The sequence below is a fragment of the Passer domesticus genome, chromosome 32, assembly GCF_036417665.1.
Source record: "Passer domesticus isolate bPasDom1 chromosome 32, bPasDom1.hap1, whole genome shotgun sequence".
Classification (NCBI taxonomy): Eukaryota; Metazoa; Chordata; class Aves; order Passeriformes; family Passeridae; genus Passer; species Passer domesticus.
In genome coordinates, this window is record NC_087505.1 from 2133411 (window position 1) to 2158399 (window position 24989).

At 56.8% G+C, this 24989-nt stretch overlaps 2 protein-coding genes across 23 annotated transcripts in view; one reads left to right on the forward strand and one right to left on the reverse strand.

The window, feature by feature from the left end:
* Positions 1–2514: 2514 nt before the first annotated feature.
* Positions 2515–24989, forward strand: part of MEF2D (myocyte enhancer factor 2D) — an 89299-nt gene continuing 66824 nt past the window's right edge. For 12 of the 22 annotated variants that reach the window (XM_064401715.1, XM_064401713.1, XM_064401712.1 and 9 more), the window contains exon 1: positions 2785–3056. The gene's annotated coding sequence lies outside the window, so the exon portion shown is untranslated. Of the gene's footprint in view, positions 2602–2780; positions 3057–3998; positions 4170–4252; positions 4298–14212; positions 14254–24989 lie in introns of those variants that run through there. The other 10 variants (XM_064401734.1, XM_064401735.1, XM_064401714.1 and 7 more) reach the window with 9 other exon arrangements.
* LOC135288083 (uncharacterized) lies at positions 2696–3703 on the reverse strand. Its single transcript, XM_064401365.1, has one exon. The coding sequence runs from the start codon at positions 3701–3703 to the stop codon at positions 2696–2698; it is 1008 nt and encodes a 335-aa protein (XP_064257435.1).

Consider the following 24989-nt stretch of genomic DNA (forward strand, 5'->3'; position numbering starts at 1 on the left):
CAGCTGTACAAAGCAGCAGCCTGGTGTGGGAAGGGAGTTACTCAGCATTTGGTTCCCAAGAGACAAAAAAAAAAAAAAAAAGAAAAAAAAAAAGAAAAAGAAAAAAAAAGGCAGCTCAAACTGACTTTCCAAAATACTTTGAGGTTCATAGTAATGTTCTCGTCTTTGTCTCATAAATATCCTGGGTTGGATCCTTCCCTCGTTTTCATCCTGTAACTCGCAAAGAGGCACCAGAGAACGGCTGCTGCGTGTTATTCTGACTATTTTTATTTTTTATATCTTTGGATACATGATCTCAGTTGATTGGAAAACAAACCCCAGAGAATCCTTGAGGAGAGACTGCAAACAGCTCTTGGTGAGATGACTAATCCCATCTCTATCTAAACCAACAGCGTCCTAAAAATAGTCTTATTTCTAACAATAAATATAATAAAATAACTAACTGACAACAAACAGCCCCAAAAAGCCAAACACACTGAAAAGTCCACTAGAAATACATACTGGGATGGGGGAAGGAGCCAGCGGGAAACTGTGTCACTGAGTCAGAGGGGTGGCCATGCCACCAGTGATGCTCGGTCAGATCTGCCCTCTCTGTTGAGACCATCGCTGCCTCTCACCCTTGTGCCTTCGCTTTCTTTGTCCCAGATCAGTGTGAGGAAGGCTCCAGATCCAGGGAAAGCTGATCCCAGCCTCCAGCACCCTCTGAAAGCCCTGCAGGGGGATCCCCCGCCCCAGCTCGGGGTGCGGGTCCATCGCCCCCAGGGCTGCTCCAGCCTCCCCGGGCCCTGAGCTCACCGCACACCTTGGATCATTTGGATAATTTGCCACCTACTTTCCACACACCAGGAGCCTCCCACACCCAGCGTGTTGCAAAACAACCCCCTCAGCTGAGTCACTGGCATCGGGGAACTTCTGCCTGCCCTCCCGGCCTGGGATGGGGCTCAGGGCAGAGCCGGCCGTGGCCAACAGCTGTGGTGGGAGCACACCCCAGCCCCATCCCAGGCCACCCCAGGCCTTTGGGGAGGAAATTGGGAGTTTTGGGCTTGTGCAGTGCCCTGTGTTGTGGAGGCCAGTGCATGGGGACTGCGTGCTGCTGCATTAATGGCTTTGGGCATCATCTGGGTGACAACAGTGACTCTGTCCCCCTGCCTGGCAGCTCCTGCACTCATATTCTCAGTGCTCCAGCTGAATGTGACCCAACAGGGCTGGGACATCGCTGTCACAGCCCCCTAGCCCCCCTTGAGCCGGGACAGTGGCTTTGTGTGTGACAGAGCCATCGCTCGGTATTTTTATGGAGCGCTGGAGCTGCACCAGACTCGTGTCACCAGTGTGGAAGGTGGGCTGCATTCTGCCAGCCAGGGCAACCCACGAAACATCTACCATGGAGGTTCTGACCCCTGGCACCAGTTTTCTTCTGCCAAAAGCAGTCCCACGCCAGCCTGATTTTTATTTTTACTGCTTTGTGTGGCACATGGGAGCCTGCCCAGGCTCGCCATGCCTGGGAAAGGACAGACTGTGCCCCATGCTGACCCCCAGCCCTGCCATATGGCACTCCTCCAGCATTCCCAGCGCTGGGAGAGCTCATCCAGCAGGATCACCCGCTCCCACCAGTGCAGACATGGGGTGTAGGTGGGTGGTCTCCATCCCCCCAGCCCCAAGGATGTTTGTGCTCACCACCGACACTGCTCTGAGGCTGTGGATAAGCAACGCTGGACATGGAGGCGAGACAGGAACAGAACTGGCCACCCAACTCCCTAAAAACCAGATTCCTGCCCAAATTCACAGCCCCAAACTGTCGTGGCACGGAGGGGGGGAGTCAAATAGAGACTGTTTGGTTTCTTGCGGGTAGCACAGAGCGATTTATCTGGGTTGCAGCTGCTTTAGGAGCTGGAAACGCAGAGCTTGGAGCAGGGTCTGGGCTGCCGAGCACAGGGAGCCCAGTGCCGGTGCCGTGTGCTCGGGAAGGGCTGGGAGCCCCGGGAGCCCAGTGCAGTGAGGATAACAGAGGCAGGAGCAGCTCCTGGAGCTGGGCTGTGTCCGGACACCGGACAGCATCGTACCTTGTACCGTGCTGGACACACAACTGGGCGCTTCCACTGCCTCGGAGCGCTGTATGCATTATCCTGGCAGCGCAGCTGGCACCTTCACGGGCAGCTGATGGCACCTGTGTCGCTTTAGGGACACCTGGGCCCCGCTGAGCCCGAACCCCCATGGCAGCTGGGGCAGAACCCACCATGCCCCCTTCACGCGGGGCTGGGCCGGACACTGCTGCCCGGCCCGGGGAACACGAGTGGGGCCAGGCCGGACCCTGAGGGTGGCACAGGGCAGCTCCCGGCCCAGCTCCCGGCTGCCATTCCCCGTCCCCGGCTCAGCGCACCGCCGGGCCTGCCTCGGCCCCGCTAGGCCTCGGCTCCCCCCCGGCTCAGCCCCGCTTGGCCCCGGGCCCACCCCGTTCCCCCGGCCCCGCTCGCTCCCCCCCGCCGCGGCCATTGGCCGCCCGCGCCGCCGCCGCCGCCCCTGACGCTGGGCCGGGCCCGGCCATGGTCGCTCCCCGCCGGCTCCGCCGCAGCCCCGGCAGCGGCCGGTCCGCGCCCCGCTCAGGTGGGTCCCCCCCCGCTCTCGCGCTTCTCCCCCCCCCTCCCCTTTCTAATTATTATTTTTAATTATTTTGGATTTGTTTTAACGTTTCTGGCGCTTACTTCCGATAACAACCCCCCCCCCCCCCCACCACCACCTCCTTCCCCGGGCGGCCTTGGGGGGGCGCGGAGCCCCGCTCCGCCCGGCGCTGTTCGGGGTGGGGGGAACGCAGGGACCCCCCCCCCCCCCGACCCCCGCGGCGCTCGGAGCCGCCCCGAGGCGCGGGGATGGGCGGGGGCGGGCGCAGCGGCGGCGGCGGCGGCGGCGGCAGCGGCACATCCTTCCCCCGCGCCCCCCCTCCTCCCTCCTCCCCCCCCTCGGCTTCAAAACAAACCGTCACCAAAATGGTGCAGAGGTGAAGGAGGGAGCCGGGAGGAAGGGGAAGAGGTGGCGGCTCGGCCTGGGCGCTGCGGGGACAGGTGAGGGCGGCGCGGGACGCGCGCGGAGGGACGCGGGACACGCGCGGGGGGGACGCGGGACACGCGCGGGGGGGATGCGGGACACGGGCGCGGCACACGGGGATGGCCCCGCTGCGTGCTGCCGGTGGGGTGGGGGCAGCCCTCGGGGGTGCCCACCCCGCTGCGGGGCGGTGGGCAGTGTCCCCCGTGGGACCCCCGTGGTGACAGAGCGTGAGCCCACCCGCGACACCGCGTCCAGCCCGAGCGGGACCCGCTGCGGCCTGGCGGGACGCAGGGAGAAGCAGGGCCCGGTGGGTTTCGGGGGTTAGGGGGTGCTCTGCCTGGCAGGACAGGGTGATGACATGGGGGCTGTGGGGGGACCCGCCGGCGAGGCTCCGGGTGCCGCCGGGGGGCTGCGGTTTGATTGGCAAGAGCAGATTTTGGGAGAGCCGGCGGTAAACCGAGTCCCGGAGCGTCCATGCCTTGGCCGTGCGCCGGCTCCGGAGCCGACAGCTGGGATTGTTTGTCCGGAGGGGCTCACGGCGGCCGGAGCAGGGTGTCGTGGCGGGGCCGAGCCGCTGCCGCGGCCTCCCCGGGGTGCCGAGCGCTTCCTTGGCCGGAGGCAGCGGCGATGCTGAGCGGGGATGCGGTGACAGGGCGTCCGGCATCTGCGGCTCTTCGGCATCTGTGACGCCGCTTCGACCGCAGCTTATCCCTTCCCTGCAGCTCCCAAACCCCCTTTGGCTTTGACGTTGGTTTTTATTCTTTTTATTTATTTGCCTTTTCTCTCCTCACGCACAGTCAGTCGTGCCACACACGCAGTTCTTGCCCCTGCACCGTGGTACCCCATGGTACCCCCAGCTCTGCACGGCCGCCAGCTGGGCTGTCCCCTCCTCCTAATCCTCCACAAGTGTCGGAGCTGCCACGCGGTTTTGGCTGGTGACTCCCCCTTGCTGTGGGCAGGGGTCTGGGCAGGGACAGGGACACCTGTGCTGCTGCAAATTCCCCTGGCACTTCAGCTCAGCGCCTCTGCCTGCCCCCACCCCGGGAAGGCCTGATCCTATCCCTCCAAAGCCCCTTCTCCCGCCGTGCGTGGCCGTGTCTGGATTTTTGGGCTGGTGTTGCTTCACCAAGGTGGGTGCTCTCAAACCACTGTCCCAGGACAGCCAGCTTGAAATCCTGCTGCTGACGGGGAAGGGGCTGTGCTGGCCTCAGTGCGACGGGGACGCTCATCAGGCCAGGGGTTCAGGTTGTGGCTCTAGGTAAGGGTTATTCTCATTATGTTCTTTCCTTCCCTGAGCTGATTTCGGTACTGGTGGTCCTGTTGTGGGAGCACTGAGCTGCCCCTGTCTCTTTGGAGCTCCAAAGCAAGCTGCTGGCGCTGCCCTCGGGATCACTGGAGCGGGCTCCTGAAGGTCACAGACCTCTGGGTGGGCCTCATGGATCCTCCTCTCCACTCCCACCACCTTGCCCTTCAGCCCCTGCAGTTGTCGCGGCTCCGCCGAGCTGAGGCATCTGCACTTGTGCCGGCTCCGAGCAGGTGGCCGATGTCCCCGCGGCAGCGGTGGGGCCGCTGCTCGGGTTTCGCTGGTGCCTCTGCCACAGCAGGGATTTAACTCGTGTTGAAGGGGCATTAGCTCCCGTGTCAGGTCGCTCGGGGGTTTCCACTCCTGCCCAGGCTCTCCCCCAGCACAAACCGGCTCGGGGGGCTCCTCGTGGTCACGTCCCTGTGTGTGCTCAGTCCTGCTGGGGGGCTCTCGGGACCTTGGGAAGTGCTGGTTTTGTCACTAGGTGACCTTGGGCACGTCCCTTTGCTTCCCCACACTTTGGTGGTGTTCTCGGAATGGGGGAGGTGGTTAATGCGTTTTAATTTCCCCCTCCTCACTGGTGTGGGGCTCCTGGCTCCTCTTGGGAGGTGCAACTGCAGAGCTGGAAAGGGCTGTTGCTATTTTGTGCTGTCCCCGAGCGGGCAGGGCGGAGGCATGGACGGTGCTGGAGTCACCCGGGGTGGATTTTTCCCAGGCTGCCAAGTGAAACAAGTGGGGTCTGAGTCTCATTTTAATGCTGCAGCCCTTTACTGTGACTCTGGCAACATAAAGGAGCCTAAATATGGTCATAAACTGCATCCACTTCAAGGTCCCTTCGTGCTGCCAGGGCAGCCTCACGGCGGCTTTGTGAGAGGGAGAACAAAGCCGAAAGTGTCGGACGAAAAGTACGGGAGCGGGACCCAGCTGCCGCGGTGCCGGCGTGTGCCGGAGCTGGTGCCGGCAGCTGCCCGGCAGGGAGGTGTCCCTGCTGGTGCAGGCCCTGGCTCACGAGGCAAGGATGGGCGTGAGGGTGGGGGGAGATGCTGCTTGGCAGGACCAGGAGGGCTTCAGCTAGGTGTGGAGGGCTCAGCTGTGAGCTGTGTGTCCGACACCCTGGGCGAGTCGTTTGAACCTAAGAAAGCGTCTGTGGTGAGGGGCAGGAATTGCTTTTCGCTTTTTTTTTTCTGAAGCAAAGTGCTTGCCAGGGTCAGGTTGGCATCGCCTGGAGCGCGCTGGGAGGAACCCGCCATGGGGTGCTGCGTGGCATCTCTCCTCTGTGATGGATTGCAGGGATGTGGTCTTTTTGGGAATGAAGGGGAAAGAGGCAGCGGGGTGTGGGTTGCTGACATTGACTCCGCTGCCTCGGACCACCGTGCCCCACTGGGTGCCCCTGGCAGTGGTGCTGAGATGCCATGTGGAGCTGTGATGGTGTGAGCTGGCCTGGAAGGTGGTGCCTGAGGCTCAGGAAGTGAGCAGGCAGCATCCCATTAAATCCTGTTAATACCCGGGAGCGCACATGGAGGTGACCCAAGGCATGGTGAGCTGCACAGGCGGCGGTGGGGCTGCCGTGCTGGACTTCCCCATCTGCAACCAGAGCTAAAAATATCCCCCTGCCTCACCCTGCCGCCATCCCATCTGTTCGGAGGGTGAGCTCCTCAGGCCGGGGGCTCTTTCTTATTTTTATCGCTATTTTGGCAGTTCCTGGAGGCTGAGCCATCCCGGGGGTCAGAGGTGACTCTATTGTAGATGACAGTCCTGCTCCCGGGAAGGTTCCGCTCTGCTGCTGAGCCCGCCACGGTGAGCAGAGAGCAAGTGAGGAGGAGGAAGGGGAGGAGGAGGAAGGCTGGGGAGGCACGGCAATGTGTGGCACAGGGTGCCCCTGGCTGTGCTTGCCCTCTCCTTGTGCCAGCAGGACTGTGGGGTGCATCACCCCCTCGCCTCTCCCCGGCACTGTCTGGGACTTCACTCGATGTGACTCTCAGGGATTTGGTTTTGTTTTTTCCTTTCCTTTTTTCCTCTAATTAGAGAAGCTTTCAATAGAAAGCTGAGATTTGTTAATCACTTTGTTTGATCAGAGCTCAGGCAGTGCTGAAGACCTCTAGGTTTTTCCCTCTGCCTGTGTGAGCAGCAGTTTGCTTTTGCTTTCAAGATGGATCTCGCCGTCTGCCTGCCAGCAGCTCTGCCTCCCCGGATCTGTCGGTTTGCATCTTGCACTCCACTTTGCTTTGCTTGTGGTTCTTCTTTAATTTTTCCTTTCCCCTCACTCTTGGTGTCTCCCTGCTGTAGCTCCCCACTGCTTGCAAAACAGACAAGAGCCCACATCCTCTGAAAAATCCTGAAAAAAGTGCCCATGTGGAGGGCAAAGGTTTGATAAATACCTCAATTTGGAGTGATTTATTTTGGGGGGGGTGGGGTCTAGGTTTGCTTTCTCTTAAATGGGGTCTCAGAAGGTGGGGGACTTGGGTCTCTGAGCTACATGGGAGCAGTTTTTGGGGGAAACTTGGCTTGTTTTTGTGTGGGTCACAACAAGGCTGGGGGGACACAGCAGCTGCTCCGTAATTCCCAGGCTGTTTCTTAGCTATGGGTGAGCACCTTCCCCTGTAGAAAAGGGAGCAATGACATGAGGTGCATGCAGTGGTGCTGGGTCCTTGCTGCCACCATCTGTGTCACCCAGAGGGCTCTGCTCAGGGTGAGATGTCCTGGTTGTTGACTGCTGGAATGCTGGAGCAGCTGCTGGGGCCTGTTCCCAGTGCTGGGTACTGCCACGTTGCCCAGTGGGACTTTAAATAGCTCCGTGCCCCTCCAGTGCCCAGCAGGGCAGGCGTGTGGTGCTGCTCTTGTGGTGCCACACGCGAAGCCGGAGTGGTGCCGATGTCCTGGTGCACAGTGAGGACAAGCTGGAAGGGCAGGATGATCCCTGTGCTGGGATGTGCCAGGCTCCAGCCACCACCCAGGCGCCACCATGGTGTCCCACGCCGAATCAGCTGGACCGAGCAGGACACAAAGCATTTCCCAGCTTGGTTTCCCCTTGGTTTTCCCGGGCTGTGCGTGGAGGGGATCAGCAGCACCCGTGCCCCGACCCTCCTTGCTGTGAGTGACCAGCACGAGCTGGAATGCAGAGGTGGGGAGCTGAGCCCCTGCCATCTGTGCTGGCTGTGCCCAGTGCTGCTGGCACGCTGGCTCAAGGTCAAAGCCGTGCACAGTGGCTTTGGGCTGCTGCTGGCGCAGGGTGGGAGCACTCCCACCTCCTGTCCTGAGTCACTGGTGGTTGGGGTTGGAAAGGGGGTAATTAAATGACCTATTTCTGGGCAGGGAGGAAGAGGAGGAGGAGGAGGAGGAATCGTTTCTCTTTCCAGAGCTTCAAACAGCTTGCTGCAAGCGTCCGGCACAAACCCCAAACCGCTTCCAGGAGGAGGTGCCTGCAGCCCCCCTGGCTGGGGTGCTTGGGGCACGGCTTGGGAGCTGGGGGCTCTGGGGAAGGGTGACCTCCCACTGCAGCACTGCTGTTGCATCAGCCTTTTTTTGGTTTTTTTTTTTTTTTTGGAAGGAGTCAGGACAAATCCATGGCTCCTAAATTCATTTTTTACCTTCTTCCCGTCCCCAAAAAGTAGTCATGAGATTTCAGAAGCGGTGCCTGCCTTTGGGGCCAGGTTCTTGACCCCAGCCCACCCCAGGGCTGCCAAAGGATCATTTTAGGGGTTCTAGTGGGATTCTTCCTTCTCTCTCCTTCTGCCACAGGGGGATTATCAGCATCTGCTGTGTGATGGATCCTGCAGCTCATGGTCCCGGGGGTGCTGGGGCTGTGGGCCTGGGGGTACCTGTACCTGTTCTGGAGGATGTGGTGGAGCTTCAGGTGCAAGGTTTTATTGATGGATATAAGCAGTGGTTATAAATAGCCCTGCTTGGAAGTTTTCATCTTCTTTTTTAAATGGAAGTGCCTTTTGGAACAAAGTGACTTTCCTCCCTTCTTTTCGAAAGCATCTTTTTTGTCTTCTTATTTTGAAGATGAAATTTTTCTTTTTTTTTACTCTTAAATTTTTTCCTTTCTAATTTTTGGAAGGCTTCAGGGAAAAATTGCTAGGCGCCATACCCAGGAACACATCCCATGGCGTGCAGGTGGGGAAAATATGTGGGGTCAGATTCATCTGGTTTGGTTTTCCTTAAAAAGGAAATTGAAAATTGGAAATGTTCATGACATTGGTGAGAATTTTCTATCAAAGCAGACAAAATCTGAGGGGCAGGAGTTTGCTTAAACCTGCGGCATCAGGTGTAAAAAAAAAAAAGTTAAATAAATTAATTGGATAAAGAACTTCTGTTCGGTGAAAGACTGGCAACATTTCTGGGTTTCTGTCTGGAATTTTTCAGTTGTAAAACCTGAAATCCTCCCCCACCCCTAGCAGTAACCTTGAGACATGGTGCCGGAGCAGGAGTTTCCACTGGAAGGGAAGAAAAAAAATTACAATAAAGAATGTGGACAAATTATTTTGACTGACCAGGCTTTTTTTATTTTGCAGGGGCAGTCACCGAGACTGTCCTGCCCCGCAGCTGCTGTGCTCAGTGCTGGGAGCAGGAGGTGAACTGCTGTGATGAGGGGCTGGGCAGGGAATGGCCGGGATCATGCTCCAGGCATGGGTGCTCTCAGTCCATGGTGGCATCCATGGGGAAGGATCTTCTGGGACAGCCAGAAGTGTGTGTTTTTCACCCATTTTGGGTACACAGAGGCAGAGAGTGGCTGTTTGTGTAGCTGTAGGTGAGGGCTGAGCTGTCATGCTTTGTCTAAATATCGTGATAAATATCCCCATGGAGCTGGTACCCTCAGGCTTCTCGCTGGCATCTGATCGAGCTGCCAGCCCTGGGAGGAGCAGCCACTTTGTCTGAATGCCAGTGGCTGGGAATGGTGTCCATCCCGGGGTGCAGTGTCCTGTGACACCTCCTCTGGCTGGGGACCCTGCTGCTGCTCGGCTCGATGATGGGTGGCAGCTTGGGGTGGCTGAACACCCCACAGTTTGTGAAAATCCCGGTGTTGCTGCAGCCTGGCTCTGCCCCAAGCACCCTCCTCCTGCTGGGAATTCCTGCAGGGAGCTCTGGCTTCGGCTCTGTCAGACATGTGGTGCTTGGAGTGGTTCAGAACTTGCTGGAAGAGCCATGGGGGAAAGGAAGGGGTTTGTGTGTCACCAAGTCTCTGGTGCTGGCACCACCGGGGAGGTCGTGGAGGTGAGGAGATGCCTCTAGGCACAGTTATCACAGACTCATGGAATGGTTTAGGTGGAAAGGGACCTTAAAAATCATCTCATTCCAACCCTTGGGTTGATCCCAGGGGGAAAACCCCATGTTCCCTGGAGACATGACTCTGCCCCGAGGAAAGCCCTGCGGTAGCAGCAAGTTTATTTCAATAACTGAGCAGGATGTGGAAGGGTTGGGTGAAAGCAGGGCTTACCTGGATGTGGGGCAGTTTTCCATCGAGTATTCCGGTGAGGAGCAGCACTTGGGATCACATGGACAGCGTGTGCATGCCAGCTCTCCTCTGAGAGCATGCACCAGTGTGGGGGCTCCAGGAAAGGCTCAGGGGGTTGGGATGCAGCCAAAGCCAGGCCTTATCTCCAGCCTCATCCCTTGCCTGGTGCTTTCCCAGAGAGCTCCAGTGCCACTGGACATCTCTCTTTTCATGACCGAGGAGGATTTGACTCCCCATCTCCAGGCTTTTAAGCACTGGGATCAATCACGTATCCATCCTCAACCTTCCCTGACTCCACGGCCGTCCTTCCCACGCGCCGGCAACGAGCCGCCGGGAAAACTAGCACCTCTCGGCTCGCTCGCTCAAAAATATCCCCAGTCCTGCATGGGTGCGCTGCCAAGACGGGGAGCGGAGCCCGCGCTGCCTCTTAGCAGAAATCTGTCGCCTTGCTCGGCGGTGGGGAGGCTTGGGAGGGAGGCTGGGATCTGCCGAGTGCTGAGCCCCAGCGCTTTCGAAAATAGAAGCAGAACAAATGGTTGGAGCAAGATGCTGCTGGTGAAGGCAGCCAAGGCCTCTTCCCGCGGCAGCTGGTGGCTGCTTCTTGCTCCTCCATCAATCCTCTCCCCAGAGCTGGCATTTCCTTGCGGGGGGAGAGGGGAACATCTGGCTCTTGGGGCGGCCTGGGGCACGGCGATGCTTTATTGGGTTCGGTGCGGCGCCGCGGGGTTTTGGCACGGGTGAGCTCCGAGTGAGCTGTGAGGATGGCAGGGCAGGAGGGGATTCAGTCAGTGTGAGATAAGGAGGACGTGGCCGGGTGGCGCCGGTTCCTGGAGGGACTTTGTCCCAAAACAAAGGGACAGGTGCTGGGTTGAGCTGCGGGCACGCCGGCACCGCGTGGCAGCAGGTGCTGACCTGGTGTCCGACAGCTGAGCACGGAGCTGCTGTGCCTGCTCCCAGGGGAGGGGTGGGCTCGGCTCCTGGTGCCTCCTGGGGGGCCCCAGGGGTCGTGGGGGCTGCCTTGGGGTGCTGCTGGGGAAATTCCAAGGGTTTCTCTCCTTCTTCCCCATGGGCACTGCTCCTGAGGGGACGAAGCTGCCTGTCCTCACGCCAGCCACTGGCACCCAGGAGACAAAAATTATGAGCCCATCTCTCAACACAGGTTGAGAAGGTTTGGAAAAGTCCTGGTAGTTGCCCTCAGGTCTTTCAGCTTTGGGGCCAGATGTGAGTGTGTGCTTTATCGAGCAGGATTTCACACCTGCCTTTGTGCTGGAGGGAGCTGCTCCAACTGGAAGTGGGAAGGTTGGGAAGATGCTTTCCTTCTGGGAAGATGTTCTTGCCTTGTCCTTTCCAGTGGAGAGGACCAGCCACAGCGAGCTCAGCATCTGCCTGGGTGACCTTCAGCGCCTCTGCTTGGAGAGAGAGGCTGCTTTGCATGTCCTCTGCCCTGCCAGCAGCACTTGCACCGAGCATCGGGGTCTTTTTGTTATGCAAATGAAGGTTTGGTTTTAGCTTCTCAGAGATAAATACCTTCGAGGCTAAATTTGGAGCTCTGGGCACTGCTGAAAGCGCCCTGATGGCCCAAGGCCTGGCAGGTCAGATGCTGAAGGTGGTAGTTTGTGTGTTTGGCTCCCCTTCGGACATGGAAACAAAACGGTCACAATATTTTTTCCACTGGGGTTATACAGGATTTTTTGCGGCGAGGAACAAGCGCCTGGAGTCCTGGTAGGGGGTCCTTGGCACCTGCTGCCAGCCTGCACTGGAGTTCCCACTTTTGCAGTGGTGTGCTGTGGTTTTATTTAGGCTTTTAGAGCCCAGGAGACCCTTTTATCCCAGCTGCCCTCGAGGATCCCCACTGAGCTGTGCCCGGGCACCAGAGCACCAGTGCAGGATGAGACAGCGATGTCTCAGTGTCCCTGACACTGACCACCTGGATTTTGTGGTCAGGACCCCTCTCCCAGCCCTCAGAGAGGCTGAGGGGTGCAGGCTGCCTGGCCAGAGGATGCAGTGCCGAGTGCTGCACACCAGACCAGAGCTTTTTCTCACCTCCCCACTTGTGCGTGGTGTGGACGTGGCATCCCCAGGGACAACCTGGCTTCCTTTGGGACCCCGTGAGTCCCTGGCAGCCCGTCTCTCTTGTGATGGGGTCATGGGCCGTTGGTCTGGGTTTGGGCAGAGGTGTTTGTGTGTGATCTTATTTTTATTTGCGCGTCTTTCGGAAATTTTTCGTCACAGCAGGTGCCGGTTCAGTGCCCGGCAGTGGGGCGGGAAGGCTGCGAGCGGGGTGGAAACGTGGCTAAAACTGGCTTGGCTTCTCTTCGTGCAGTTTTGCTATTTCTGTGCCACGGGAGAGCTTGAGCTCCCTGGGGTCTGGGGGGGCTGAAGCCATCGGGTTCCTGCTTCATCCCTCCTGTGGGGTCACGGGTCACTTAACCAGCCTGAAAACTCACAGACATCAGCCCAGGGGCTCTCTAGGGCTGAACCAAGGTGGTGTGATGTTAAGAACATCATGTCCTTGCAAAAACATGGACAATGGTGGGTTTTATTCCAGCAGAGAGCTGGACAGGAGCACAGGGTCTCCCACATGCTGCTCGCAATGGGATACCTTGGGGACCTGCAGGTGGAAAGGAAAGGTGGCAGGAAATAGAGGTAAAAAGTGGGGGGCAGCTCTTTTGGAGCTGGTTCTTTGCAAAGTTTTGGCATTGGCTGCGTGCTAAGCTGTGAGAGCTGGGCTAAGGCCACCCCAAAACAGGGTGGTCCTGCTCAGGGGCCCCTGGGGTTCCACAAGGTTTTTGGGAGGGATTTAGGGGTGGAAAGGAAAGGTGGCAGGAAATAGAGGTAAAAAGTGGGGGGCAGCTCTTTTGGAGCTGCTTCTTTGCAAAGTTTTGGCATTGGCTGCATGCTAAGCTGTGAGAGCTGGGCTAAGGCCACCCCAAAACAGGGAGGTCCTGCTCAGGGGCCCCTGGGGTTCCACAAGGTTTTTGGGAGGGATTTAGGACTTGTGGCTGTGTGCTGGCAGGGTGGCAGGCTGCATCCCCCAAAGCCCTGCAGGGTCTGGAGTGCCCCTGCCCAGGGGAGCTGCTGCACCAGCCATGCCCCAGAGTGGGTACTCTGGCTGAGGCACAGGAGCAGGTCCCCATTCCAGAGAAGAGAAGGCTCCAGGTAAACCTTAGAGCCCTTTCCAGTGCCTAAAGGGCTCCAAGAGAGTTGGAGATGACTTTGGACAAGGGCCTGGAGTGACAGGATGAGGCAGGAATGGCTTCACACTGACAGAAGGCAGGGTTAGGTGGGCTATGGGGAAGAATTTCCTCCCTCTGAGGGTGGTAAGGCAGAAGTTGCCCAGGTTGCCCCATCCCTGGAAGTTCCAAAGACCAGGTTGGACAGGGCTTGGAGCGACCTGGTCTAGTGGAAGGTATCCCTGCCCATGGCAGGGGTTGGAATGAGAACACCTTTATGGTCCTTTCCAACCCAAACCATGCCATGATTCCACGATCCCCTGCATCCCTTCAGCTGTGACATGGCACTGCTCCTCCAGCCTCTGCTGCCCAAGCAAAGGTGCTGCCTTGGTTCTTTCTTTTTTTTTTTAATTCTTTTTTTTTCCCCTAAAAATGCATTACCAGTGCAGCTCATCCACATTTCCACCACCTTCTCCCTCCTGTTCTCGCGCTGAAGTCTATAATGCTGAAATTATAGCATCCCCCTCGTCACCATGGCAACGCTCAGGGATGTATTTAAAAAAAAAAAAAAAGACCAGAAGCCCTCCAAGGATTATGACTTCAGTGAGGGATCAGGCTGGAGGGGAATCTGGGTCACGGCTGGAGCAGGCTTTTCTTCCAGCCTGTCTTCAGTAATTCCCCTCACAGCGCCCGGGGCCGCGTCAGGCCAGGGCAGGGCAGAGCTGCCCCTGGCACCCATGGGTGCCCTCGAGGGGGTCCAGCTGCTCTGGGAGGTGCTGCTTTCCTCTGTATGAGACTGCTTGTTGCCCATGTACACTCTGGGAAGGAGCATCCTCTGCAAGCTCAGGATTCCCACCCAATATTGAGGTGTTTTAACCAAGCCCTTTTGATTCCCAAACGCGTGGTGCCTGCAGGAGTGCCAGAGCCCTGCTCCCCCTCCACCCCGCTTTGTGCAGTGCCAGCTTTCTCTCTCATCCCCCAAAATAAACAGGACTTTTTTTAATATATTTTTTTTACTCCTCTTCTTCTTTTCATTTTTTTTTCCTCCCTTTTTCCACACCCCCAGAGCCGCTGTTGCTGGTGGCAGGGAGCCCAGACTCTGTAGGAACTCAGAAATGCTGCGAATCCAAGCCCTGGCTGCCCTCTCAGTTTCGCAATCCTTTGGAAGGGGGGAGAGAGAAGGAATAAAATGGGAGGGGATTTTTTTTTTTCTTTATTAGAGATTTATAGACTTTCCCACCAGTAGGGACAAGGAGCTGGAGCCGAGCGGCCAATTTCCTACAGTAAGTTTCCAACACTGCTCCTCTCTGGCCACTGCAAAACCCTCTGCAGCCTCTGCTGTGGTGGGTTGGGTTGGTTAAATTTTTGGAAAACCATCGGAAATGCTGGCATTTCCAGTGCTGGGGGGGTTGGCAGGGTGAGGGGCTGCTGATGCGGGGGGTGGTGGTGCAGCTCAGTGGGCCGGCACCTCCCATGGGCTAGGTGATGCTAAGGGCCAGGAAAAATCAGCTCAGGTGGTGCTTTTGAGCAATTAAAGCCTTTTTTTTCTACCTGTTTTTTGGTTGCATGTGAACCCTTTGTCTTGGGCTTCGTGGTGGTGCTCATGGCTGCTGGTCCCTCCAGCCAGGCTCGGTGCTGCTGGGGCACTTTCCCTGCTCTCCTCATCCCCCTCAGCCATTTGGCCTCTCGAGGTTTGTGGTCCATTTATTTTTAGGTAATTGCAGTGTCCGGGCGCTGGAGAGGCCGCTCTGTACCACGCAGCCGGACAGGGAGTGGTTTGTTGGCCAGTGTATTTTAAGCAGTTGGTTTCTTACAGGCGAGAGCTTGTGCAGCTCCTTGCGCTGGTGTGGAGGGGCCCAGCCAATGCCACGGTGGCTCCTGTCCCCACAGATGTCACTTTACCCATGCCTGGTGCTGGACATGGGGCAGGGTGTGAGGGTTCAGCTCCTGGCCCTTCCCTGCACCCTCGTGCAGGATCTGACCCTCTGCCAGTGCTCCTGCTGGAGGAAAAAAATCCTCCCTTAAGCTGTGCCTGGATGAGATCTGAGTGCTGGCAGCTCTGCTCCCAGTATCCAGTGATTAATGGGATTAAATTGGTGCCCCTAGTGAGGTTTTTTTATTTTGCATCTGGTTTTCTCAAGACTTTTTAAGCAGGGGGAGGCCGGGGCCATGTCGCACTGAGATCTGATTAGATAAGGGAGAGCTGCCTGTGAACAAAATTCCTACCGGATAATTATTTATACCTCCATGTGCGTCACTAATAAACATCTGGATCTGCTCCAAACATCTTCATTTGATTTGTTTTGTAGTCTCTCAACAGGGATGTTTCTCAGCTCCCCACCTCCCTCTTGTCGCGTGGCTTTTGGCTGAAATGAGGGGGTGGGTTGGAGCATTGCCCCCCTGCTCATGGGACAAGGCTGTCCCCCAGCACCAGCCTTGCTCACCCATTTCCCCCTGGGCATCAGCACTCCTGGGGCTGGTTTGGCAAATTCCCACTCCTGGCTGCCCGTGATGGGGCGACAGTCACGTTGCCCTTTCTCAGGAGGAGAAAATGTGTGGTGTTGGTGGTTGAAGAAAAAAATACGAGTGGTCAAAACAAGCCAAAAAGCAACCCCAGATGTGTTGCCTTCTATTTTAAACATCCTCGTTTGATTTGGGGGCGAACCAGACTCCTGACCTTTCGGAGCACGTGGGGCTGGCAGTCACGCCAAGCTCTCCCAGGCCAGGGCTGACTTCTTGCTCTGTTTGTGTAGAGCCAAGAAATTACTATTAATAACTTTCCCTGAATGAGAGCTGAGTACCTGCTTCCCTGGGGCTCCTTGGAAGGCTCCGGCTTGGGCGGATAACATCAACAGTCATTACGAACGGGACTGAGAGCATCGGGCACAGCTGGGATGCAGATGGGAAGGGACTGATGTGGGAGGGGAGAGATGAAGGAAGCCTCTGGCTGGCTGTGAAGCGCCTTGGGCAGGGCTTGCAGGCGCCACGAGCCATTTTTTGTGTGTTCCTCCATGCTTTTTACAGCCCTGGCCCCTCTCTGCACGAACGCGATGCGAAAACCATCGCGAGTCGCCGGAGCCGGCGGCGAACGCCAGCTCCATCCTTGTTGGCTGTAATCTGTGTCTCACCTCTGCTGGGGAAAAAAAAATAAATAAAAAAGTTTCAGTGCTGCACCCAGCCTTAATCTCTTTAAACTGCATTTGGCTAATCCTTCATTAGGATCTCATTGTGAGCTTGTTATCCCGTTAGGGCTGAGCCGTGCGTGGCGGCGCCCGCCGAGCTGGGTGGGAAGGGGCTGCTTTGGTCCTCCTGCCAAGGCCACGTGCTGCACCAGGATGTGCCAGCAGCACCAGCGAGGTGGGCTCCGTGGGGATGGGATTCCGTGCTCTGTCCTGCTGCTGGGGTGGGGTGGGTGCTGTGGGGAAGTTGTTTCTGTTTGCCTTCCCGTCCGTTCCTTGATGGGAAGTGTTGGAGCTGGGGAGGGGGAGTGTCATGTAGAAAGTGCTGGTTTTGGTTTGTACCAAGGCTTGGTCAGTCTTCAGAGCGTTTCTGGGAGCACCTCCAGCACTGGGGCCGGGCACCAAGGGCAGGGTTTTAGCTGGGGTTGTTATCCAGGAAGCAGGAGGTGATCCCAAGGGTCTCGCCAGGAGCAGGGTGTGCACTGATCCCCTGATCCCCCTTCCCACTGCCGTGGGAGCGTTGGAAAAGGTCATCAGTTGGACCCAGCATGGGCAGGCAGATTCCTTCCTTTAGTGAGAGGTGCTCTCCTGCTGGCAGGCTGCGCTGGTGCCCTGCTTGGTGCCAGTCCCCTGTCCCAGGGGGCACAGCCATGCCAGCACTTCGCAGCACCCACCAGGGCACCCTCCCCTCCACACAGGGCCCTTCTCGGTGTGACTGGCAATGGCAGCAGCTCTGCAGCACCCCGAGGGCTGGGATACCTGCAGGCCATGTTTCTGGAAGTTCTTGGAGGGGGAGAGCAGCCCCGCACGAGGCTGTAGCTGGAGAGGGGGGATGCCCACCCTGCTGGACCACGGAGCTGGGCTGAGCCGTGCAGGAGATGGTCTGCAGAGCCAGTGCAGAAAGCAAAACAAAACCCACACACCCACACATTCCCACAAGCGCAGGCACACAGGCAGCGAGCAGGCAGGAGGGGATCTGCCAGCAGCCAGAGCCGAGGCTTGAGTTAATTTGGTGGAAAATGAAAACCCATTGCGGCGAGCGAGAAGGTTCCTGCCTTTTCTTTTTCCTTCCTCAAAGAAAACATTAGGTGGGATTTTTTTACCTTCCCCGGTTTTTGTTTCGTGCAGAAATGTGGCTCTGAAGAGGAGCCCGGTGGTTAAAAGAGTTGCTGCCTGTTTTGTACTTCCCTGCCTGCCCTCCTCCCTGCTGGAAGGTCTCGTGGGCACATGTGTCACCATGTCCTTGTCCACTTCTGCAGTGGGTCGAGGCAGGGAGGTGGCTCCTGTGACATTGCTCAGCGAGTGACAATGAACTTGTCTCTAAGCCTGCACGTGGCTTTGCCCGAGGTGTAAATTCATGCACATTTATTTGCCTCTGGATTGGGGAGCATCTCTGCAGGTCGTGCTTTTGGGCAGTGCTGGGGCACGAGGGCACAGTGAGGGGCTCGTGGCATCGTTCACCTTCTGGAGATGGGGTCTCTGCGGGGTACCCAGGCCACTCAGATTTGGGGTGTGGGATGACAGACTGGTTCTGGCTGGGGCTGGGGTGCTGCTGTACCTCTGTCAGGGCATCGGGGGTCCCTTTTCCCCCTGAGGGGGTTCCCCTCTCCACCAGAGCACCTTGGAACTGTGAAGTATTGTGAGATGAGGTTTATGCTGCCTTTCATCTTTCCATCATCTTTCTGTACTTTCCCAGAACCTGTGGCTAGTGAAGTCCAGGAGGACTGGATCCCTGGGATTCTCTCTCCTTGCTGGGTTTTGCAGCCCTGTCTGGGGCTTGGCTGTGGCTGTGCTACCCTGCTCCCCGTGGCTGGGAAGGTAGAGCTTTTCCAAATGCCTCTCTCCTTTTCCTGTGCCTATAATTAGCTCTGGCTCCCCGCCACCACCATATACTGTACGATCCTGGAAAGAGGTCATGGCTTTGCTGAAATTCTTGGGAACAGAGAGCTGCCTTTGCAGCTGGGAAAGCAGAGCAATTTCCAAGCAGATAAGAAATAGGGCAAATGCAAGTCTGTTCCCTGCTGTAATTTATGGGCTCTGGGGATGGCATCCAATGGCCTCCTCCCTCCTCTGGCTCTCCACGTGCTTGGGAGAGTCTGGGTGGGTGAAAAGGTTCCAGCTGGTTCCCAGCTCCGGTGTGCTGTCCTGGACTGCTGGGTCTGGTTTTCCCCTTCTGCTGGATCTTGTTGAGGTCTTGCCCAGGACTGGAGAAGGAAACAAAGGCATTTTTGGGTGTGTGTGGTCCTTTTCAGTTCTAAAACTTCTCATTTTTATCAACTTCCCCAGAATGGAACTTCTTTTGCTGCAGGAAAAAGATCATCTTCTTGACCTTAAAGGTCTTTTCCAGCTGAAATGATTCTGTAATTCTGTGATTACACAATCTCTGGGCAGGTGAGGAGTAGGACTTGGCTTTTCTTCCAAGGAGGGCAAAGCCCTCAGAAGCAGAAGGGTCTGCAGCAGCTGGGGAGGGTTTTCCCACCTCCAAATCCTCCTGTGCAAACTGGCGAAAAACTCAAAGTGAAAAAAGTATTTTGAAAAGAGAAAACTCCCCTCTTCAGAAAAGAGAGACAGAAACACAGCAAAATCCCCTGTTCAGAAGTTTCCCAAAATTTTGCTGTCGTTTCTCTGTCCCTGTACAGTCGTTCTGATCCAAAACAGGATAAATCCAGCCCAAAAGGACAGCACTGGAGAGCAAGGACTTGAGTTTCCATTCCACACGTGCTGTATCCCCCTGGCAGCATCCTGCTGCTGAGCTGATCGTCCCTGTCCAAAGGAGAGATTAGCTAAAAAAATCATGAGATTAAAAAGCAAAACACTTTCCATTTGTTGTAATTGGCTTCTGGGCCAGTGAGCTGCTTCCCTTCCCTTCCCTTCCCTTCCCTTCCCTTCCCTTCCCTTCCCTTCCCTTCCCTTCCCTTCCCTTCCCTTCCCTTCCCTTCCCTTCCCTTCCCTTCCCTTCCCTTCCCTTCCCTTCCCTTCCCTTCCCTTCCCTTCCCTTCCCTTCCCTTCCCTTCCCTTCCCTTCCCTTCCCTTCCCTTCCCTTCCCTTCCCTTCCCTTCCCTTCCCTTCCCTTCCCTTCCCTTCCCTTCCCTTCCCTTCCCTTCCCTTCCCTTCCCTTCCCTTCCCTTCCCTTCCCTTCCCTTCCCTTCCCTTCCCTTCCCTTCCCTTCCCTCTGATTTTTACTTTAACCACTGAATTATTTTGAGGAGAAGAATCACAGAGGATTCTGAGGTCCATGGTCCCCTTTGACAGCACTATGAGTTTTTCTGGTGATTCCAAGACTTGATAAACCCCATTTTTTTTCTTTTTTATTTTTCTTTCTTTCTTTTTTTTTTTTTTTTTTCATTTGTTGTTGTACATTTAAACCGGGAGCAGCATTTGGGATTTGGAACTTCCCAAGGATCACTGTCACAGTTCTGTCAGGGGGAGGTGATGCTTGCACTGGCCACGGAGTGGACTGAGCTCTTTGGGGAGCCCAGGCCAGTCTCCTATGGATTCCTGCTCTTCGGTTGACTGATTAACCAAATTAGGCAGAAATCTTCTTTTTTCTCTGTGGGTGCCTGTGAACCCCCTTGTGCTCCCCCCTTGCAGTGGTGTACGTGGGGGGTGGTGTAGGAGTTGCTGACGACGGCACCGAATGTGTGTTTCTCTGCACCTCGCTGGGTTGAAATATTTTAAACCTTTTTTTTTGTTGTTTTGGGGCGTTTTTTGTGTGTTTTAAATTTTTTTTAAAATAGTGGATCTGAAGTTTGGGGAGTAGGTACCCTCCCCACAGAGATTTGCCAAGGATGTGAAGGGAGCTGGGGCTTGACCTGGGACATTTGGGTGACCCCAAGGATGATTTTTTCCCTGGCTCAGGGTTTTTCCCTGGGGCAGCTGGGTGGCAAAGCCTTGCTCCATCAGGATGTGCCACCTGCTTTGGTGGATGCAGCTTCCTTTGCAGCCAGCCAGGAGCCCTGCTCAGCCACGGGACTCCAGTGTGTGTGTGAGGGGTCAGGGTTTGCACAGCCTGGGGGGTGAACACCCTTTTTGCTTCCCAAGGCCGAGCAGCCCTGGCTCTGGCTCAGATCATGCCTGTGCCAGGTGATTTTCCAGCTGCTCGCAGGGGTTTCTCTGATGGTGCTGCTGCCCAGGGCTGGCTGCAGGAGGGGCTGTTGAAGGGTGCAGCATGGCTGGCTCCTCTCTGGACACACCAGAGGGGCTGCAGCACTGCCCAGAGTGAAGTGTGAGCCTCCCAGTGCTGGTGTTTGACAGCAGCCCCTCTCCTCTCTCTTTAGTCTGTAAGTTGCCCTTACAAACAGGTTTAAAAAAAGCTCTCAGCTTCCAGCAAGGCTGCAGGGCTGCGTTGGGATGGGGGACAGCAGCTGGTCCCCCTACCTCACATGCCCACCTCCTCCTTCTGCCTTTGCAGTGCTGGTGGAAGGGATTTTGGGGGATCATGTGGCAGCCCAGGCTGGTGAAGCCCTCTGCCAGCCCAGCATGTCACCCAGTTGCAGCTGAGAGGTGTCTTAGGATCTGCTACCCTCTGTCAGAGTGGGGAGGTGGGTGGGCTGGAAGTTCTGGACATAGATTTTGGACATGGGTGATCTTGTTTTGGACATGGGTGATCTTGTTTTGGACACGAGTGATCATGTTTTGGACCTGGGTGATCATGTTTTGGACACGGGTGGTCATGTTTTGGACCCAGGTGATCATGTTTTGGACATGGGTGATCATGTTTTGGACACAGGTGATCATGTTTTGGACCTGGGTGATCATGTTTTGGACCTGGGTGATCATGTTTTGGACATAGGTGATCATGTTTTGGACCCAGATGATCATGTTTTGGACATGGGTGATCATGTTTTGGACACGGGTGATCATGTTTTGGACCTGGGTGATCATGTTTTGGACACGGGTGATCATGTTTTGGACCTGGGTGATCATGTTTTGGACACGGGTGATCATGTTTTGGACATGGGTGATCATGTTTTGGACACAGGTGATCATGTTTTGGACACGGGTGATCATGTTTTGGACACGAGTGATCATGTTTTGGACCCAGATGATCATGTTTTGGACATGGGTGATCATGTTTTGGACCCAGGTGATCATGTTTTGGATACGGGTGATCATGTTTTGGACACGGGTGATCATGTTTGTTTGGTTTCCATGGGGAGAGGCCAGGCCAGGTGACCGGGGCTGCCCTGAGCCACCTGCCAAGGCTGTGGCAATGAAGAAGGTGCCCAGGGTTGGTGCTTCCTGGCTCAGGTGATGGCAGAGCAAGGCCATCATGGCCTGGGCTTTGCTCCTGGTGATGGTGACTGTCTCCCCCGCCTGGCTCAGCACACGCTGCCGGGCCACACCTCACCCCGTGGCCCTGGAGTTTGGACCTGGCTGGCAGAGCCAAGCTGGGGCTGAGCTGGCCTCCACGCCAGCGAGGGTGGAGACACCAGAGCCAGGTTCTCATGTTCTGGGAGGGAGAAGTGCTGTGTCTGCCTGGGGCAGCTCCCGTGGGGTCCTTGGAGACCTGCCCCGTGCAGGATCCTTCCCAAAGCACGAGGTGAGAGGAGCTGGCACCTGCTTGCCAGGGCTCCGTGTGCTTTGCCCGTGCTGGGCATCACATGAGCCCTGCCTGTGATGAGGTGCTGATGGATGCACAGGGGTGCTGGGATGAGATTGTGGCTGGGGTCCCTTCCAACATCACCCCCCTGCTCCTCGTGCCCCTGCCAGGGCCTCCCACACCTGCTGCCCTCTGGGGACAGTGGCTCTCGAAGGTTTTCCTGCAGCTCTGGTTGTGTAAGCCATGGTGGGGCTGTGTCAGTCAGTGACCGTGGAGTGTCAGGGATGAATTGCTGGGCTATGTCAGCGTGTGTGCAGGTGGCATTTCCACTCCCCCGTGCCTCGTGTGGGGTTTGTGTGGATGGGAGACGTGCGTGGCTGGATGAGCTGTGACAGAGGATATGTCCCCCCGTGGGACAGGAGGGAGAGAATGGCCTGAGAGGTGGGAATTGGATCTGTGGCCACTGGGGAGAGGCAGCAGTGGACAGGAGAGGTTGTTGGGGCATCAGGAGGGTTTGCAGGGAGTCTGGGGGGCAAAACAGTTGATGGTGCCATCTCTGCTTTACCTCTGCCTTGGGAATGGCAGCAGGAGCTGGAAGTGCAGATCTGGAGCAGCTCTCCCTGCTGCTGTGAAGTCTCCTGGAGCAGCACTTTCACTGGTGCTCCAGGGAGTATGGGGTGTGTGAGCAGGGTGGGGGCACCCACAGCCCCTCTGGGCACCTCTAGCCTGGGTCTGGGTTCCACATGCACTGTCCCAGGTTGCCATGAAGTTCGACAAAAGGAGTTCAGGAGAGTGAGGAGTGGCTGCTGCAGTTGGATATGGCAGTGTTGTACCCAGAGCCACTTGCTGTCCCCATCAAGGAAGGTGCCAGCGCTGTCAGCCCCCAGGGCTGGTGCCAGCAGGTGGCAATGTGGCCTGAAGTATTGTCACTGTCACCAGGGTGAGGGCAAGCACTGGGTGCTTGGGGTACGGGGCACCCACATCTTGGTATCCCTGTGCTCTTACAGGAGCCCCCACGATGTCCTTGGGAGTTCTGGGGTCAGTTTTAGGGTCTTCCTTGTGCTGCTGTGTCAGCAGGTTGGGACAAGGAAGGAGGTGAGTGGCTTGCACAGGGGGAGGAAATTGGGATTTGGGATTTGTCCAGCTCTGTGGTTCACTTCACCTCTCTGTGCCTCAGTTTCCCTGCATTATGAGGTGCTGCTGGTGCTGGGACCACTCCATGCAGGTAGTCATGGTCCTGCTGACCAGCCCTTGCCCAGTGGACTGGGATTGCACTGTCCTTCAGCAGTGTCAGCCCCTGGACGGGCTCGTGGAGCCTGCCCAGCTGTGGGTACCTGCACGCCCAGGGGTATTTCTGCTCCCACCAGATGTGCCAGCTGCGAGGAGCTGGGTGGCCCAGCTGTGCAGAGAGGGCAGGAGCAAGATGGGCTCTGTGAACCAGAGGAAACCCCTGCCTGCCTCTGATCTCCTTCTGCTTGCCCTGGTCCCCCGGCAGCCTTTGGCCACTGGTGTGGTGGTGCGTGGCTCTGCTCTGGGTGCTGCTCCCCTCCCCAGCCCTCGGGCCGCCCCCACGGCCATACAGCTGCAGGTTTCACTTCTGCATCTCTGCTGCCCAAGGGGAACTCAGCCAGCGAGAGTGAAACTCGGTGGCTCCAACGGTTGCACTTGTGCCAACCCCCCCCCGACGCCCCCTCATGTCCCCGTGGTCCTTGCAGGGCCAGCAGCCGCTGTTGCAACACTTGCAGCGACAGCTGTGCCACAGGGCTGCTCCTGGAGAGCCCTGCCCGAACCCAGGGCTGCATTTGGTGCCATGAAGGGTGACCTGGTGGAGCAGGGGTGTGAGACCCCAAAGTTCCTACCCTGCCTTGATCTGGGGTGCCTTCATGCCACCCCTCTGCGGGGTTTGGAGGAGCTCAGTGGTCACGCTCTGCACGTGCCCCTGGCACAGCTGGCTTGTGCCATCCTTCCTGGTGTGCTGTCGTGCTGGGCAGCTGAGCCTCCCGTGCCTCTGGAGATGGATTTTCTCCTCCTGTCCCCCTTTGCACAGCCCTGGTGCTGTGCTGCTGGGACGCTGGCACCACTGCATGGTTTGGAATTGGGGCTTCTCGCTGTGTTTAACTGCCAGCACTTGCAGAGACAGCTGTGCCACAGGGCTGCTCCTGGAGAGCCCTGCCCGAACCCAGGGCTGCATTTGGTGCCATGCAGGGTGCCCTGGTGGAGCAGGGGTGTGAGACCCCAAAGTTCCTACCCTGCCTTGATCTGGGGTGCCTTCATGCCACCCCTCTGCGGGGTTTGGAGGAGCTCAGTGGTCACGCTCTGCACGTGCCCCTGGCACAGCTGGCTTGTGCCATCCTTCCTGGTCACTGCTCACCTCTGCGCTGTCCTGCTGGGCAGCTGAGCCTCCCGTGCCTCTGGAGATGGATTTTCTCCTCCTGTCCCCCTTTGCACAGCCCTGGTGTTGTGCTGCTGGGACGCTGGCACCACTGGATGGTTGGGAGCTCCTCACTGTGTTTAACTGCCAGCCTGTCCTGCCTGGTGCTCCTGCTTGGAGTGACATCCCTCCCAGTTTGTTCCTTCCCACCTCTTGGTGTTAAGCCAGAGGAAACCCAGCTGGAAAAGGCTGAACAGGTCTAATTAAACCTTGGGGATATTCCCAGTGGCTGGTGCAAACTGGAGCCTGGGCCATGGCTGAGATGCTTTAGTTTCGTGGACTGGGGAAATGGAGAAAATGGAGAAAGTACTTTTTTTTCCTTTTTTCTCTTTCTTTCTTTCTTTCTTTCTTTCTTTCTTTCTTTCTTTCTTTCTTTCTTTCTTTCTTTCTTTCTTTCTTTCTTTCTTTCTTTCTTTCTTTCTTTCTTTCTTTCTTTCTTTCTTTCTTTCTTTCTTTCTTTCTTTTTCTTTCTTTTTTTTTTTTATTTTATTTTGTCTGCTCCTTGCTGTTGTTGGCACTCCCTGAGACTGACATGGCACAGCTCTGGGAAATGGGGTCTGGGGTCTCCCTAGTTTGGGGTGGCAGTCCCTGAGCACCTGGCAGAGGAGCAGCGGGCTGGGTTGGGAGCCCGAGGTGAGGAAGTTTGGGTTTGACATCCAAGTGTTTGCAGCCCCGAGCCCGTTGCTAGAGGAAACATGAAAAAAGGGGAAGGAGAGATTGCGGTCAGGGCTCTTCCCCTCCGCAATCTGCGCCTCCCTCTTGGCCCCTCCAGCCCCAAAACTGCTTATTCTGCCCATCCATCTCCCCTGGCCTTTCCAGCTGTGTGCTTGGAAGTCCCCATGGCAGTGGCCATGGGTTATTTATTTG